Source organism: Zea mays, chromosome 2 (assembly GCF_902167145.1).
Source record: "Zea mays cultivar B73 chromosome 2, Zm-B73-REFERENCE-NAM-5.0, whole genome shotgun sequence".
Lineage (NCBI taxonomy): Eukaryota > Viridiplantae > Streptophyta > Magnoliopsida > Poales > Poaceae > Zea > Zea mays.
In genome coordinates, this window is record NC_050097.1 from 62,695,452 (window position 1) to 62,712,111 (window position 16,660).

General features: G+C 45.8%; 1 protein-coding gene across 1 annotated transcript; it reads right to left on the reverse strand.

Moving 5' to 3' along the window:
• Positions 1-12,457: 12,457 nt before the first annotated feature.
• Positions 12,458-16,501, reverse strand: LOC100274377 (3-beta hydroxysteroid dehydrogenase/isomerase family protein). Its single transcript, NM_001148737.1, has 7 exons — positions 16,202-16,501; positions 16,003-16,096; positions 15,824-15,912; positions 15,014-15,069; positions 13,722-13,868; positions 13,092-13,217; positions 12,458-12,998 (listed from the first exon to the last, which is right to left on the reverse strand). Exons 1-7 carry the CDS (start codon positions 16,327-16,329, stop codon positions 12,718-12,720), a joined length of 921 nt encoding a protein of 306 aa, NP_001142209.1. The 5' UTR covers positions 16,330-16,501; the 3' UTR covers positions 12,458-12,717.
• Between the last annotated feature and the right edge of the window lie 159 nt (positions 16,502-16,660).

Genomic DNA, 16,660 nt, shown 5'->3' on the forward strand with positions numbered 1-16,660 from the left:
GAATGTAGTTCATAATGCTCCTAGGAAAGTAGTGAATGAACCTTCTACAATTTATTGTGCTTTAAATGCTTCCTTTGCTATTTGTAGAAAGGATAAGAAAATTGTTGCTAGGAAATTAGGGGCAAAACGCAAGGGAGACAAAACTTGCATTTGGGTCCCTAAGGAAATTTGCACTAACCTTGTAGGACCCAACATGAGTTGGGTACCTAAAACCCAAGCCTAAATTTGCCTTGCAGGTTTATGCATCCGGGGGTTCAAGCTGGATTATCGACAGCGGATGCACAAACCATATGACGGGGGAGAAGAAGATGTTCACCTCCTACGTCAAGAATAAGGATTCCCAAGATTCAATCATATTCGGTGATGGAAATCAAGGCAAGGTAAAAGGGTTAGGTAAAATTGCAATTTCTAATGAGCACTCTATCTCTAATGTGTTTTTAGTAGAGTCTCTAGGATATAATTTGCTATCGGTTAGTCAATTATGCAACATGGGGTATAACTGTCTATTTACAAATGTAGATGTGTCTGTCTTTAGAAGAAGTGATGGTTCACTAGCTTTTAAGGGTGTATTAGACGGCAAACTTTATTTAGTTGATTTTGCAAAAGAAGAGGCCGGTCTAGATGCATGCTTAATAGCTAAGACTAGCATGGGCTGGCTGTGGCATCGCCGCTTAGCACATGTAGGGATGAAGAACCTTCACAAGCTTCTAAAGGGAGAACATGTGATAGGTTTGACTAACGTGCAATTCGAAAAAGATAGACCTTGTGCAGCTTGTCAAGCAGGTAAACAGGTGGGAGGAGCGCATCACAGCAAGAATGTGATGACCACCTCAAGACCTCTGGAGCTGCTGCATATGGACCTCTTCGGACCCGTCGCCTATCTGAGCATAGGAGGAAGTAAGTATGGTCTAGTAATTGTTGATGACTTTTCCCGCTTCACTTGGGTGTTCTTTTTGCAGGATAAGTCTGAAACCCAAGGGACCCTCAAGCGCTTCCTCAGGAGAGCTCAAAATGAGTTTGAGCTCAAGGTGAAGAAGATAAGGAGCGACAACGGGTCCGAGTTCAAGAACCTTCAAGTGGAGGAGTTCCTTGAAGAGGAAGGGATTAAGCACGAGTTCTCCGCTCCCTACACACCACAGCAAAATGGTGTGGTAGAGAGGAAGAACAGGACGCTCATCGATATGGCAAGGACGATGCTAGGAGAATTCAAGACCCCCGAGTGCTTTTGGACGGAAGCCGTGAACACGGCTTGCCACGCCATCAACAGGGTCTACCTTCATCGCCTCCTCAAGAAGACATCGTATGAGCTACTAACCGGTAACAAACCCAATGTATCTTACTTTCGTGTATTTGGGAGCAAGTGCTACATTCTAGTGAAGAAGGGTAGAAATTCTAAGTTTGCTCCCAAAGCAGTAGAAGGGTTTTTATTAGGTTATGACTCAAATACAAAGGCGTATAGAGTCTTCAACAAATCATCGGGTTTGGTTGAAGTCTCTAGCGACGTTGTATTTGATGAGACTAATGGCTCTCCAAGAGAGCAAGCTGTTGATTGTGATGATGTAGATGAAGAAGATGTTCCAACGGCCGCTATGCGCACCATGGCGATTGGTGATGTGCGACCACAGGAACACTTGGAGCAAGATCAACCTTCTTCCTCAACCATGGTGCATTCCCCAACCCAAGATGACGAACAGGTACCTCAAGTGGAGGCGTGTGATAAAGGGGGAGCACAAGTTGATCATGTGATGGAGGAAGAAGCGCAACCGGCACCTCCAACCCAAGTTCGAGCGATGATTCAAAGGGATCATCCCGTCGACCAAATACTGGGTGACATTAGCAAGGGAGTAACTACTCGATCTCGATTAGTTAATTTTTGTGAGCATTACTCCTTTGTCTCTTCTATTGAGCCTTTCAGGGTAGAGGAGGCCTTGCTAGATCCGGACTGGGTGTTGGCCATGCAGGAGGAGCTCAACAACTTCAAGAGGAATGAAGTTTGGACACTGGTGCCTCGTCCGAAGCAAAATGTTGTGGGAACCAAGTGGGTGTTTCGCAACAAACAGGATGAGCACGGGGTGGTGACGAGAAACAAGGCTCGACTTGTGGCAAAAGGTTATGCCCAAGTCGCAGGTTTGGATTTCGAGGAGACTTTTGCTCCTGTGGCTAGGCTAGAATCAATTCGTATTTTGCTAGCATATGCCGCTCATCACTCTTTCAGGTTGTACCAAATGGATGTGAAGAGCGCTTTCCTCAACGGGCCAATCAAGGAGGAGGTGTACGTGGAACAACCCCCTGGCTTCGAGGATGAACGGTACCCCGACCATGTGTGTAAGCTCTCTAAGGCGCTCTATGGACTTAAGCAAGCCCCAAGAGCATGGTATGAATGCCTTAGAGACTTTCTAATTGTTAATGCTTTCAAGGTTGGGAAAGCCGATCCAACTCTTTTTACAAAGACATGTGATGGTGATTTGTTTGTGTGCCAAATTTATGTCGATGACATAATATTTGGTTCTACTAACCAAAAGTCTTGTGAAGAGTTTAGCAGGGTGATGACGCAGAAATTCGAGATGTCAATGATGGGCGAGTTGAACTACTTCCTTGGGTTCCAAGTGAAGCAACTCAAGGAAGGCACCTTCATCTCCCAAACGAAGTACACGCAAGATCTGCTAAAGCGGTTTGGGATGAAGGACGCCAAGCCCGCAAAGACTCCGATGGGAACCGACGGACACACGGACCTCAACAAAGGAGGTAAGTCCGTTGATCAAAAAGCATACCGGTCAGTGATAGGGTCATTACTTTATTTATGTGCTAGTAGACCGGATATTATGCTTAGCGTATGCATGTGTGCTAGATTTCAATCCGATCCTAAGGAGTGTCACTTAGTGGCGGTGAAGCGAATTCTTAGATATTTAGTTGCTACGCCTTGCTTCGGGCTCTGGTATCCAAAGGGGTCTACCTTTGACTTGGTTGGATACTCAGATTCCGACTATGCTGGATGTAAGGTCGATAGGAAGAGTACATCGGGGACGTGCCAATTCTTAGGAAGGTCCCTGGTGTCATGGAATTCTAAGAAACAAACCTCCGTTGCCCTATCCACCGCTGAGGCCGAGTATGTTGCCGCAGGACAGTGTTGCGCGCAACTACTTTGGATGAGGCAAACCCTCAGGGACTTTGGCTACAATCTGAGCAAAGTCCCACTCCTATGTGATAATGAGAGTGCTATCCGCATGGCGGAAAATCCTGTTGAGCACAGCCGCACAAAGCACATAGACATCCGGCATCACTTTCTGAGAGACCACCAGCAAAAGGGAGATATCGAAGTGTTTCATGTTAGCACCGAGAACCAGCTAGCCGATATCTTTACCAAGCCTCTAGATGAGAAGACCTTTTGCAGGCTGCGTAGTGAGCTAAATGTCTTAGATTCGCGGAACTTGGATTGAATTGTAGCATACATGTGTTTATGCCTTTGATCATGTTCATTCTGCATTTTGTTGCTTACTATGGTGCTCAAGTTGTACAAACACTCCCTGGACCTCACAAGTCTGTTGCAAAGTGATGCACATATTTAGGGGGAGATGTGTTACAACTTGACCCTTTAAGACTAACCATATGCTTGAGTTTGCTTGATTTAGTCTCAAAGGAGAATTGAAAGGGAAAAGGTGGACTTGGACCATGAAAGACTTCCACTGCACTCCGATGAGAGGGTAACTTATTCCAAGTTCATCTCATGAACTCTTATTGCCATTTGCTCTTAATTGAAGATTTTGGTGAGGCAATGGGGTTAAAGGGCCAAGATTGATCCCGTTTTGGTGCTTGATGCCAAAGGGGGAGAAAATAAAGGCCAAAGCAATAAATGGATCAGCTACCACTTGAGAGATTTGAAAATAGTAGAGTAGAGCTTTTGGTTTGTCAAAATTCTTTCATGTCTCTTTTGTCAAAAGTTGGCTTCTTGTGGGGAGAAGTGTTGATTATGGGAAATAGGGGGAGTTTTTGAAATCTTTGGTCAATCTCTTTTGGAATGACTCTCTTTATGCTTCAACATGTGTGTTTGACTTAGAGATAGAGATTTGAGTTTGATTTGCAAAAACAAACCAAGTGGTGGCAAAGGATGATCCATATATGCCAAAATTGAATAAAACTCAAATTTATTTTATTTGAAGTGATTTTGCACTTGTTCTAGTTGCTTTATGTTGTGTTGGCATAAATCACCAAAAAGGGGGGACATTGAAAGGGAAATGTGCCTTTGGGCCATTTCTAAGTATTTTGGTGATTAAGTGCCAACACAAGTGCTTAAATGTGAATCTATGCCCATGGATGAACAAAGTGAAAATCACAAGTAAAGGTATGTTTCTAAGCCTTAGTACATTGGTTTTGTGTACTAATATATTTGTCTAAGTGTTAGAAACAGAGAGAAGAAGAAAAGGAGAATGTTGGCTGTGTACAGCCAACAGGCTGTTTCGGTCTGGGGCACCGGACTGTCCGGTGGTGCACCGGACAGTGTCCGGTGCGCCAGGCTGCCTCGACCTGAAGACACCGCTCTCGGGAATTTGCCGACGGCGTACGGCTAAAATTCACCGGACTGTCCGGTGTGCACCGGACTGTCCGGTGAGCCAACGGTCGGCCGAGCCAACGGTCGGCCGCGGAATCTGCGCGCGACACGTGGTCTGGCCAACGGTCGGAAAGTAACACCGGACTGTCCGGTGTGCACCGGACATGTCCGGTGCGCCAGATCTGCAACGGTCGGCAACAGCCGACTGGGATGTTTAAGGAAAGAAATCGGGCACCGGACAGTGTCCGGTGTACACCGGACTGTCCGGTGCGCCCGACGACAGAAGGCAAGGATGGCCTTCCAGATTTGTTCTCAACGGCTTCTAGCTGCCTTGGGGCTATAAAAGGGACCCCTAGGCGCATGGAGGAGAATACCAAGCATTCCTTGAGCACTCTTGATCACTCACACATTCATCTTGCGCACTTGTTCGACATTCTAGTGTTTTGAGCTCCGTTCTAGTGTGCTAGTCTCTTGAGCTCAAGTCTGGGTCTTGTGTGTGCGTATTCGCTGTGATCTTTGTGTCGTGTGTGAGCTGCTAATCCCTTCCTTGCTCCGTGATTCTCTGTGAACATCTTTTGTAAGGGCGAGAGGCTCCAAGTTGTGGAGATTCCTCGCAAACGGGATTGAGAAAAGAAAAGCAAGAACACCGTGGTATTCAAGTTGATCATTGGATCACTTGAGAGGAGTTGAGTGCAACTCTCGTCCGTTGGGACGCCACAACGTGGAGTAGGCAAGTTTTTGTACTTGGCCGAACCACGGGATAACCACCGTGTCATCTCTGTGATTGATTTCTTGTGGTTATTGCGTTCTGACTCCTCTCTAGCCACTTGGCCATACTTGTGCTAACACTTAACAAGTTTTTGTGGCTTAAGTTTTGAAGTTTTACAGGATCACCTATTCACCCCCCCCCTCTAGGTGCTCTCACCACCTCACCAATCGGAAGAAATGAAAGGTCCTATTGTACAATTGAGACCTAACATACCGACATGGACCCCTCCACCCCCTTATCCATCTATGCCATATCCATACACATACTTACCTCCACCATATGTCCCAAATCAAATGTGGGGCATGCCACCATATCCATTTGGGATGCCACAGTACCCCGCCTGGGGGGCACCCCAAACATCCGTTTTTGATAGGTTGGCGCCGCCAGTGCAAGACCGATTGAGCGCTGCTGAATCTGGTCACCAGGCACAGGCCCAACAAGATTGCCGGACTACTCGGCCTCCTAGGCCGACCAATCCGGCAGGGGGGCATATGCCTGTAGCAACTCAAAGAACAACAAAAAAGGACATCATCAAAATAGGCACTGCAGATGTTGTCATACAGGGAGACAATAAAGGGCCTATGATTTTCGGCGAATCGGCCAACACAACAGAAAAGGATACAGCTACCATCAAAACAGCTGATCCAAAATACTCCATGCCTCGATGGTGCCCAGCGGGATTGACACGATCCCAAAAGAGAAAATTACAGCGCCTAAGAGCAAAGGAGAGCCAGGAGAAGGAGGCGGAAAAGACATTTAATGACACACATCCACTATACCCGCCACCGCAAAAGAAATGGAGACCGAAGGCCGTTGAGAAAAAACAAACGGCCACGGAAATAGAAAGTCAATCTGCACCAGGCGCGGACCGTCCGGCCTCTGCGCGCGGACCGTCCGCCGTTCACCAAGAAGTCTCTGGACAACCTGCACCAAGCGCGGACCGTCCGGCCCCCACACGCGGACCGTCCGCCGTTCACCAGGAAGCCTCCAACGACACGACAACATCAATGGAAGAGGACGACCTGCTGGGAGAAGACCTGGTCGACTACGAGGCTTCTCCAGAACGCCCAGGTATGGATGTAAATATTATTACATTTTCTGCCGATTGTACTATCATCGGCGACGATGAACCTGTTGTTGCCCAGTTTGATTTTGGTCCTAAAGAAGCCGCCTTTACTAAACCAAAGGAATCGGTAAATTATTTAAAGCCGCTCTTCGTGCGCGGTCACATTGATGGGATACCGATTGCTAAGATGTTGGTAGACGGAGGGGTGGCTGTAAATCTAATGCCTTATTCATTATACAGAAAATTAGGTAAACAAGATGACGAGCTTGTCAAGACCAACATGACCCTCAGCGGTGTTGGAACTGATAGTTCGATCAAAGCCAGGGGAGTCACGTCCGTTAAATTAACCATCGGGACTAAGACCCTTGCTGCTGCATTCTTCGTCGCTGATGTAGAAGGAAATTACAGTTTAATTCTAGGCAGAGATTGGATTCACGCCAATCAATGTATACCTTCTACATTACATCAAATGCTAATACAATGGGTAGGCGATGACATAGAACAAGTACATGCTGATGTATCGGCATGCATCGCTGTGGCCGATGCCCCTGTACTCTGGACTTATGAGACTGCTACATGTCTCACAGGAGTAGATTTTTCTGATTATCAATTCATAAGTATAGATAAGAAAGGTTTCATTCCTGTAATGCTAGAGCCGATGGAGAATCGGCTAAATCCTAAATAAAGTTTAAATGATGAATACACACAAAACTCATGAGTCTCTGGCCACGGACAGTTCGGTTTCCAAGGCCGGATGGTCTGGTCTTTCACAAAAGGGTTCGGACTTTAAGACCGAACATACATCACAGCAAAAGGACAGTATTACGGATGATCTGGTCCCCGAGACCGGAGAGTCCGCCGTCACACAAAGATCTTCTAATCCCTCTGTGGGAAACATAATAGAGGAATTCATAGATCTTGATAAACTAGGACAGGGGTTTACATCGGCCGATCCTTTGGAGGAGATTGACATAGGAGATGGTAAAACTCCAAGGCCGACTTTTGTAAACAAGACCCTGGAGACCGATCCTAGAGATGAGATGATCGGTCTATTGAAGGAATATTCAGATTGCTTTGCTTGGAATTATACTGAAATGCCTGGATTAAGCCGAGAGATCATAGAGCATCGGCTGCCTATTAAATCTGGTTTCAGACCTTTCAAGCAAAGAGCTAGAACATTTCGTCCAGATCTTCTCCCACGCATCAAGGACGAAATCCACCGGCTGCTAGAAGCTGATTTTATCAGACCTTGCAGATACGCAGAGTGGGTCTCCAATATTGTGCCGGTGGAGAAGAAGGAGTCAGGTAAACTTAGAGTATGCATTGATTTTCGCAATTTAAATAGAGCAACTCCTAAAGACGAATATCCCATGCCCATAGCCGACACATTAATCAATAATGCATCAGGAAATAGAATTATTAGCTTCTTTGATGGTAATGCCGGATATAATCAGATTTTCATGGCCGAAGAAGATGCGTCTAAAACGACCTTTATATGTCCAGGCTTCATTGGTTTATTTGAGTGGGTTGTCATGACATTTGGTCTGAAAAATGCTGGTGCTACTTATCAGAGGGCTATGAATTTGATCTTTCATGAATTGTTAGGAAACACTGTGGAAGTTTACATTGATGATATTGTAGTCAAATCGGCTGAGTTTAGTTCTCATATAGCTGATTTGCGCAAAGCCTTTGATAAAATGCGTCAGTATGGTTTGAAAATGAACCCACGTAAATGTGCTTTTGGAGTGTCGGCTGGTAAGTTTTTAGGATTTGTCATACATGAACATGGTATAGAAATAGACCCTGACCGAATCAAGTCTATTCGGAATGTGGGACCTCCGACCTGTAAGGTCGAGGTACAGAGGTTTCTCGGCAAGGTGAATTATTTACGAAGGTTTATTTCTAACCTAGCCGGGAAGATTGATGCGTTCACCCCTATTCTTCGGCTTAAGAATGATGCCGAATTCGCTTGGGGGGCAGAACAACAAGAAGCATTTGATCTCATCAAAAAATTCTTATCTTCGGCTCCCGTATTAAAAGCACCACGAGCAGGAGTACCATTCCGATTATACATTGCAGCTGAGGATAAGGTCATTGGGGCTGTTCTGACACAAGAAACCGAGGGGAAGGAGCATGTGGTGACATATCTAAGCCGAAGGTTGGTGGATGCTGAAACAAGGTACACTTTTATTGAAAAGCTATGCTTATGCTTGTTTTTTTCATGCACCAAATGTAGATGTTATTTACTGTCTAGTCATTGCACTGTTTCTGGTCAAGCCGATGTGATCAAATACATGTTGCATAACCCAATTATGAGTGGTAGAATTGGTAAGTGGGCTTATGCACTCGTAGAATATGACTTGGCCTATGAACCATTGAAATCTATGAAAGGCCAAGTCATAGCGGATTTCATTGTAGAACATCGGGTTAATGATATTCATGAACTAGACATGTCATACCTCACTATTACTCCTTGGACTTTATATTTTGATGGATCGGTTTGCAATGAAGGGCAAGGAATTGGCATTGTGCTTGTTTCACCAAGTAATGTCTCCTTTGACTTCTCTAGCCGATTGAAAACTTATTGCACTAATAATCAAGCTGAATATGAGGCCCTCCTATTCGGCTTAGAACTTTTAAATGGTATGGGAGTAAAACATGTGAAGGTATTTGGTGATTCTCAGCTGATTGTCCAACAAGTGTTAGAAGAATATCAATGTTTTGATGGTACTCTAAATAGTTACCTTGAGAAATGTTGGAGCATAATTCATTCTTTTGACGAATTCAGTATTCGGCATATCTCTAGAGTTGAGAATCATAGAGCTAACGATTTGGCAGAAGATGCATCAGGTTATCGGATAAAGAGAGGAAAGTTTCACAAAACTGAAAATCTGATAACCGGTGCAAAGCCAAATTCCCAGGTCGCGGACCGTCCGCGTGATGACGCCGGACCGTCCGGGGTTACCAGAAATGTTCTTTTGATCAATTCGGCCGACAATGAGGCCGATGCAAGTGATTGGAGGACACCTATACTTAATTATCTACGAAATCCCAATATAAGGACAGATAAGAACATTCGGCGAACAGCTTTCAAGTATGTTTTGATGAGTGATGAACTTTACCGCCGAACAGTCAATGATATCCTGCTTAAGTGCTTGGGCCCAGATGATGCTATATTAGCCATGGCCGAAGTACATGAAGGAATTTGTGGTACTCATCAATCAGCTCCAAAGATGAAGTGGTTGTTGCGAAGGTCTGGTTTTTATTGGCCTAGTATGATAGCTGATTGTTTCAAGTACTACAAGGGTTGCCAAGTGTGTCAAAAATTCGGCGACCTACAGTTAGTCCCTGCAGCCGAATTACATCCTATCATCAAGCCTTGGCCGTTCAGAGGATGGGGATTAGACTTTATTGGAGAAATTCATCCTTCATCATCAAAGGGGCATCGGTTTGTGTTAGTTGCCACTGACTACTTCACCAAATGGACTGAAGCCGTTGCTCTAAAGAACATGACACACAAGGAGGTAAATGAGTTTATAACTGAGCATATTATTCATAGATTCGGCATTCCCCAGACCTTAACTACAGATCAAGGTACTTCTTTTATGTCAAAGGAGGTACGTGAATTTGCTGAATTATACAGAATTAAGCTGCTTAATTCATCTCCATATTATGCTCATGCCAACGGACAGGCCGAGTCTAGTAATAGGACATTGATTAATTTGATAAAAAAGAAGATATCTGATAATCCTAAACATTGGCATAAGATTTTATCTGAAGCTTTATGGGCTCATAGGATATCTAAACATAGGGCTACTCAAGTGTCTCCTTTTGAGCTTGTCTATGGGCAGGAAGCAGTGTTGCCTGTGGAGATAAGTTTGAATGCTATCAGGTTCGCCAGACAAAATGATTTAAATGCTGCTGATTATTATAATTCAATGATGGATAATATTGATGAGGTGACCGACAAGAGGATGATAGCTTTGGGAGCAATAGAAAAGGACAAGATCATGGTAGCCAGGGCCTACAACAAGAAGGTCAAAGCAAAATCATTTCAAGTAGGGGACCTGGTGTGGAAGACTATTCTGCCTCTAAGGAATAAAGACCGGAAGTTCGGGAAATGGTCGCCAAGCTGGGAGGGTCCTTATAAAGTAAAACAAGTGATGTCTGGCAACGCCTATTTGCTACAAACATTACAAGGCAAGGATTTGTCTAAGGCTTTGAATGGGCGTTTCCTCAAACAGTACCATCCTAATATGTGGCAAGATGCCTAAGAGAACCGATGTAATCTCATCGAGTTATTTGCTTTTGGTTTGCTCAGCTCCACCAAAAGGCAGGGGGGCATATGTTGAGCACCAAAATGAGGTGCGGACGGTCCGGCCCTGAGGCCGGACGGTCCGCGGTCCGGACGGTCCGCGCCTGTGGGCCGGACGGTCCGCGCACGCGCAGAATAGATTAGGGTTCCGAGTTTTGTGCTATGTTTGTTAGCTATATCCGCGGAATTAGCTCGGAGTCCGGTCGTGTAAAGGGTCCAACCTCCCTCCTCTATAAAAAGAGAGGCCTACGGCCGATTTGTAATCATCAACAATCGAATCAATACAACTTTTATTCGCATTTTATCCTAGGAGTAGTTCTAGTCTAGTTTAGGTTTAGCCTCTCAATCCCCAAATTCTTCGCCTCTCTTCGACTCTACGCCGATTGGAGGAGTCTAGGTCGGCCAGCCCGAGCCTAGACAACCCCTAGGATCTCTCCTCCCCGACGGGGTCCCTCCCGGGAGCGAGATCCAGGCCGCCGCCGGCGACTTCCGCCGCCCCTGCGCACGCGCGGACCGTCCGGCCTCAGGGCGCGGACCGTCCGGCCGTCAGGCAGAGGACCCAAGCTCCTGCACCAGGTCGCGGACCGTCCGGCCCTAGGCCGCGGACCGTCCGCGCCTGACCAGAGAGCACCGCCGCCTCGCGCCAGGTCGCGGACCGTCCGGCTCCGTGCCGCGGACCGTCCGCGCCTGACCAGAGAGCACCGCCGCCGGTTCTTCTTGAGTATTTGGCGCTCCGAAAAGGTGTCAACAGATCTCTTCTTGTCACTTAAAACGATGGGGTGGTGATGTGATTTGGCACTCGCGTTCAACTATTTATCCCAGGCGCCAACAAGGACACGTAAAATGAGCGTCCAACTTCCTGTATCTCATATCTACTGGTTTCTCTCTTCTCCGCGGGTCTATATGTCACATGCGCATCCGCATGCGCGTTTGCCGGGCAAAATGTGCATGCACATCTAGCTCTCAGCTGCCTTGTACAATAGCAGCAGCAGTAGTAATTCACAGTGGACTGGCAGTGACCTACTCGTACTGCGTTCGTATCTGCCTTCTGCCGTGGTCGGCCCGGCCGTGTATGCACCAGGTTAAAACGTTGAAATGCTTCATGAGTCGCAGAAATATATGCTGTCGCCCTATCTGCCGTTAGCGTGAGCATGAGAAGTTGTGAACCGAGGCTGTTCTGCTCCGTTCCACTGTCATGGTCACATCACTCTTTCATTCAGTTGCCCCGCGTTCGTCCAGAGCTGCCCAGTGTTTCACTTCACGCTCAGGTGCCCTATTTGTGCACGAGAAGGGTCTAAGAATGTAAGTATGCATTAGCTTTTAGCTACCTGCTGCTCATCGCGCTGTTTCCTCGGCTGCTCTCGGATTTGCCACGATGCCGCTCAGTGGCCACGCGCCCATGCCTCTGCACTGCTGGAAGTATTTGCCATCGTGTCAACGCTGGCGCCTGGCGGTAGTGCTCAGAGGGTGCCGTTCTCCGAGCGTCGGGAACCGCCCGCTGCACTGCTGGTCACTTACCGGAGACAATGAGTATGTCCATGTAAAAGTGATCCGTTTGCCTCGTCGATTACTTCCCCTCCCCCATATCACATCCCAGTCAATTATTGGGCGTGTTGAGTTCACGTGAACAGTGTCTTTCTTTTGTGAACATATCGTTTTTTTAAAATTGAGTTTGATCTCAATTCTAATCAACGATACACATGATTTATACTTCAAAAACATTTCGGTTGTGAGCTCATGCCGCTCACCTCCAGCGAGATTGTGAACCAACATAACAGTTCGGTGACCCACACAGTACTACATATTTTGCTAGCTCTTTAAGTCATTAAGGGCTAGTTTGGAAACTATATTTTCTCAAGAGATTCCAGCAGAAAAAAGAATGCTGCACTGACTTTTGAACGGTTGACTATGGTCAAAATTCAGCGAGAAATAAAGAACACAAGGATCAATGAGTTACTGCTAAGTTTATGAACTTTCCACCTACAACACACGTTCAGAGATTGTGGAACAAGACCCCGGGTTCACACTCGTACCTTGGACGCGGCTTCCTTGATCTGTTCAATCGTGAACACCCCAAAGAAGCTGTCGTCTATGACTCCGTTGATTACAGCATAGGCAACATCATCCACGCTCACAGGGGGTGCAAGGATTAGGTCAGAGGCAGGCAGCGAGCTCAACGGCTTGGTGAAGTTTTCGACAGAGGAGAGCAACTTCTCCAATGGTTGTCCGACAGCGTCGAGTGGTACCTCGAAGCCATTTACTTTCCTTTTACCGTAAATGAAGCCTGGCCTCAACACGACACCTGTAAAAGAAAAAAGGCAGGTCCGGTATATGACAAGGATACATTGAGTTCGAGAGAGAAACCTGACAACAAATGGTGTGAAGTATTTCTAACCCGAGGCTGGGTATTTGGAAAGGACTTCAGATTCTGCCTTTCTCTTGCCAGTGAAGTAACCCGATGTAAGAAGAAAGGATGGAAGGTTGTAGTCATGGACGGAGATTAAAATGAATTTTGGGACTCCTGTAAATGAATGCATGAGTATAATATTAATCACATGCTCTTTTATTTATTTCATTCCAAAAGAAAAGGGTGTGGTAAAACATCATTCCGCTTCTTTCTCTTTGATGTCATTCCTTTGAGAAGATTAAATCCAAAAAGACAATCCAAGTTTTGTTGTTTACACTAGATGTACCTGACACTTGAGAAGTTACAAACTACCAGATCGCTATAGTTTGGTTTGAACAAACTTAGTTCAGTCACATCAATCTCATGAAAAAATTTCTATATTGGCCTATCAGTGTTGTAGTGCACTACATAATACTCAACTGTTTGGTGTGCAGCAGGTGCCCACGGGTTGACCACCTTGTGGCCCTCCTAGATTATGCTTTGGGTCATTTGATAGGTTCTATTTTTTAGCCGGTGGTGTTATAGGTGTAAGCCGCCGTCGGCAGATGTTCTTGGTCCCTTTTGGACCTTTATCTTCTTAATATAATGATGCACGTTCGAGGAAAAAAAAATACTTACCATTTTCTTTTGCAGCATTTACTGCTATGACATTTGCCTCACCATTTATCCTTTTCATTTGTTCTTCATTGCCAAACCCTCCAAGGGTAGACACAACAGCAGTAGCCCCAACCAATACTTCATCCCATCTTGCATAGAAAACATCTCCTACATCACATTAAGGTGCTTAACTGAATATTAGAGTGGCAGACAACATGTAAATTGCAAACTCTTGAAAGTATATTATCTCGATGTGAGTCTACAATGTATTACAAGAACAAGGTGACAACAAGAAATCCAGTTTATTCTCTGTTGCACTTTGTTAAAGTAGTTTTTCATGAAAAAGAGCCATCACTTTGTTAAAGTAGTTTTTCATGAATAAAGAGCCATGCAGTAAGCCTGTGAGAGCGAAAGGGCCTCTAGCCGAGTTGGTTAGGTGGTCTGAATAGCACTTCTCAGGTTCTAGGTTCGACTCCCCGTGAGAGCGAATTTCAGGTTGTGGTTAAAAAAATCCCCTCGTCTGTCCCACGCTAAAGCACAGGTCTAAGGCTCAGGCCCGGTCGCGGTCATTCTCACATGGGCTTCGATGCCGTTGTATAATGGGTGGGGCAGGGGTTCGGGGGTTTTCTCCACCTGTGTGAAAAGGTCTTCTTCTTAATACAATATTTGAGGGTTGTCTTATCCCCCGCAGGTCAAGTAAGCCTATGAGAAAGGCTAAAAATAAAGAAACATATTATTTTGCAATAACCAACATGTCTCAGAACTAGAAGCAATTGGACATCAATAACAAGATTGTATAAACTTAAAAGAATTCCCTTGTACAATTTATTTGAATATCCCAAACAAAGCATGAAGAATGATGTAAAAAAGGGGCACGCCCACTACCGGAGGCTCCCACATGAGTGGGGTCAGAGGAAGAGATAAACCGAGACAAGCCTTCTTCCCGCAAATGCGGAGAGGCTGCTTCAAACTGATAACTTGGTGACTTAGTGAGACAGATCTCACCACGGCAGCAGGCCTGATAGAATAATGTCAATGCAAATTTTGTTTATTGAGTACAAGTACGACAGGGATCATACATACATTTCTTACATAACAGCTATTAGCCTATTACTCTAAATAAGAATCTAATTATTATCATTCTCTATTCAGTCTTATCCCCAATCACTTGATAAAGCTATAATCTGGGAGACAGACCATCAACATTAACACACTAGACACAACAGGTTAGGGGAGTCAAGAAGTTAACTAAAGTGAGGGAGGAAAATCTAATAATCAAGTTCGTATAACAACATATAATACCATAAATGTACCTGGCAGCCAATTGACTTGATCAACCCAGGGATCAGAGTAAGATGGTCTTCCTGACCTGCCCATCAACACACAATTACGTAGAATGTGTAAATTTGTACATAATGCAGGTTTGATACCCAGAGAACTGTATCCACCTCTCATTTTTCATTACCAAACAGAAATATTGAACCAATTTAGTAAAATTAAGGGGCATCTAAAGAAATATATACTATTCTATTAAAAACCTAATGTGGGCACCAGGTGATACCACGGCTTCACACTCCGCGCTGACACTCTAGGCCCACCCACAACACCGCGCAAAAAATAGTGCAGAGCGAGCACTCGAATCCACGCCCCCTTCTCCAGAAATTTAGGGCTAACCACCAGACCACACGTACCTTAGTGTTTAAAAATAAACAATAGTTATATTTGAATAATATCTCAATACCTATTTATATGATAATCCCTCCGTCCCAATATATAAAGTGTAACCACCTCTAGTTCAAAGACCAAGAAATATATTTAATTCTCTCTATACCACTGCATTGATGTACGTATACATAGAGAGAGTACGTCTTATATTGTTGGACAAGAATAAATGTGGTTATGCCTTATATTATGGGACGGGGGGAGTATATAATAAACGTAGCAAAGCACGGGCAACTGGCTAGTCAATAGATGAAGAACCTAAACTAAAAATTGCTTAAAATATGCTGAAAATGGTAAAAGTTGCAACTGCTTCATAGTGAGTTGATTTATATATCACCTATTTGCTTCTACAGGGTATACAGCACAGAAATGTTCTTCACATAGAAGAGCAAAAGAAGTACCTGCTGAAGCTCACAACCTCAATGCCTTTGGATACAGCAGCTCTGCAAATCGCAGAACCAACGAATCCACTTCCTCCTAACACCACAATCTGCAACCGTCGAGAAACAGTTCAGAGTGGTGGGTGAAATCGTCTTAAATAATCTAACATAAACTGAGCTAGAGAACTTCGGCTGCTTGCCTTCTCCGTCTTAACATCAGCGACAATATCTATCGGAGTGGAAGAGTAGTCTTCTCTCACATCCGATGCGGCGAACCTACACTTGGTACGGAGCCTGCGCGATCAAGAGAAACCATGTCACCACGAAATTTTGCAGAAAAGAGGAACGCATGCGCCAGGTGAGAAGGGTCAGCAGGGGCCAGGGGGCCCATAAGATAACCTAGAGAATGGGGCCGCTGGAGCCGTCCGAACCGCCGGCGCCGCTGCTACCGCGGCCACGCATCGGGGAGGCGGAAGGGGTGAATTCGCCAGCGCCGGCGGCCGGACGAGGATCGGCGAGGGGGCCATGGGTTTCTCCGCTCGATGGACCTGGGCTGGCGGAGGTGTGAGCGCGAGGGCGCAACGGCAGCGGCGAGCCGGGAACGGCCGGCAGGTGGTGGTGCAGAGCGTGTCCGCGTGGGCAGTGTGGGGCTGCTTCGCGTTTCCGGTCCGGTGGCGTGGGGTGTGGGGCTGCTGGAACAGAACCGGACGACTGGAGTGAGGCGTCCCGCTAGCCGCTGCCACGTCGCTCAGTTGTTTTCGTGTGGATTTCTGCTCGGGAACAAGTAGGGCCGTTTGGATCACAGGATTTCCGAAGGAACCCCGTATTGTTTGGAACGGAGCCTTCTCATCAAGTTTC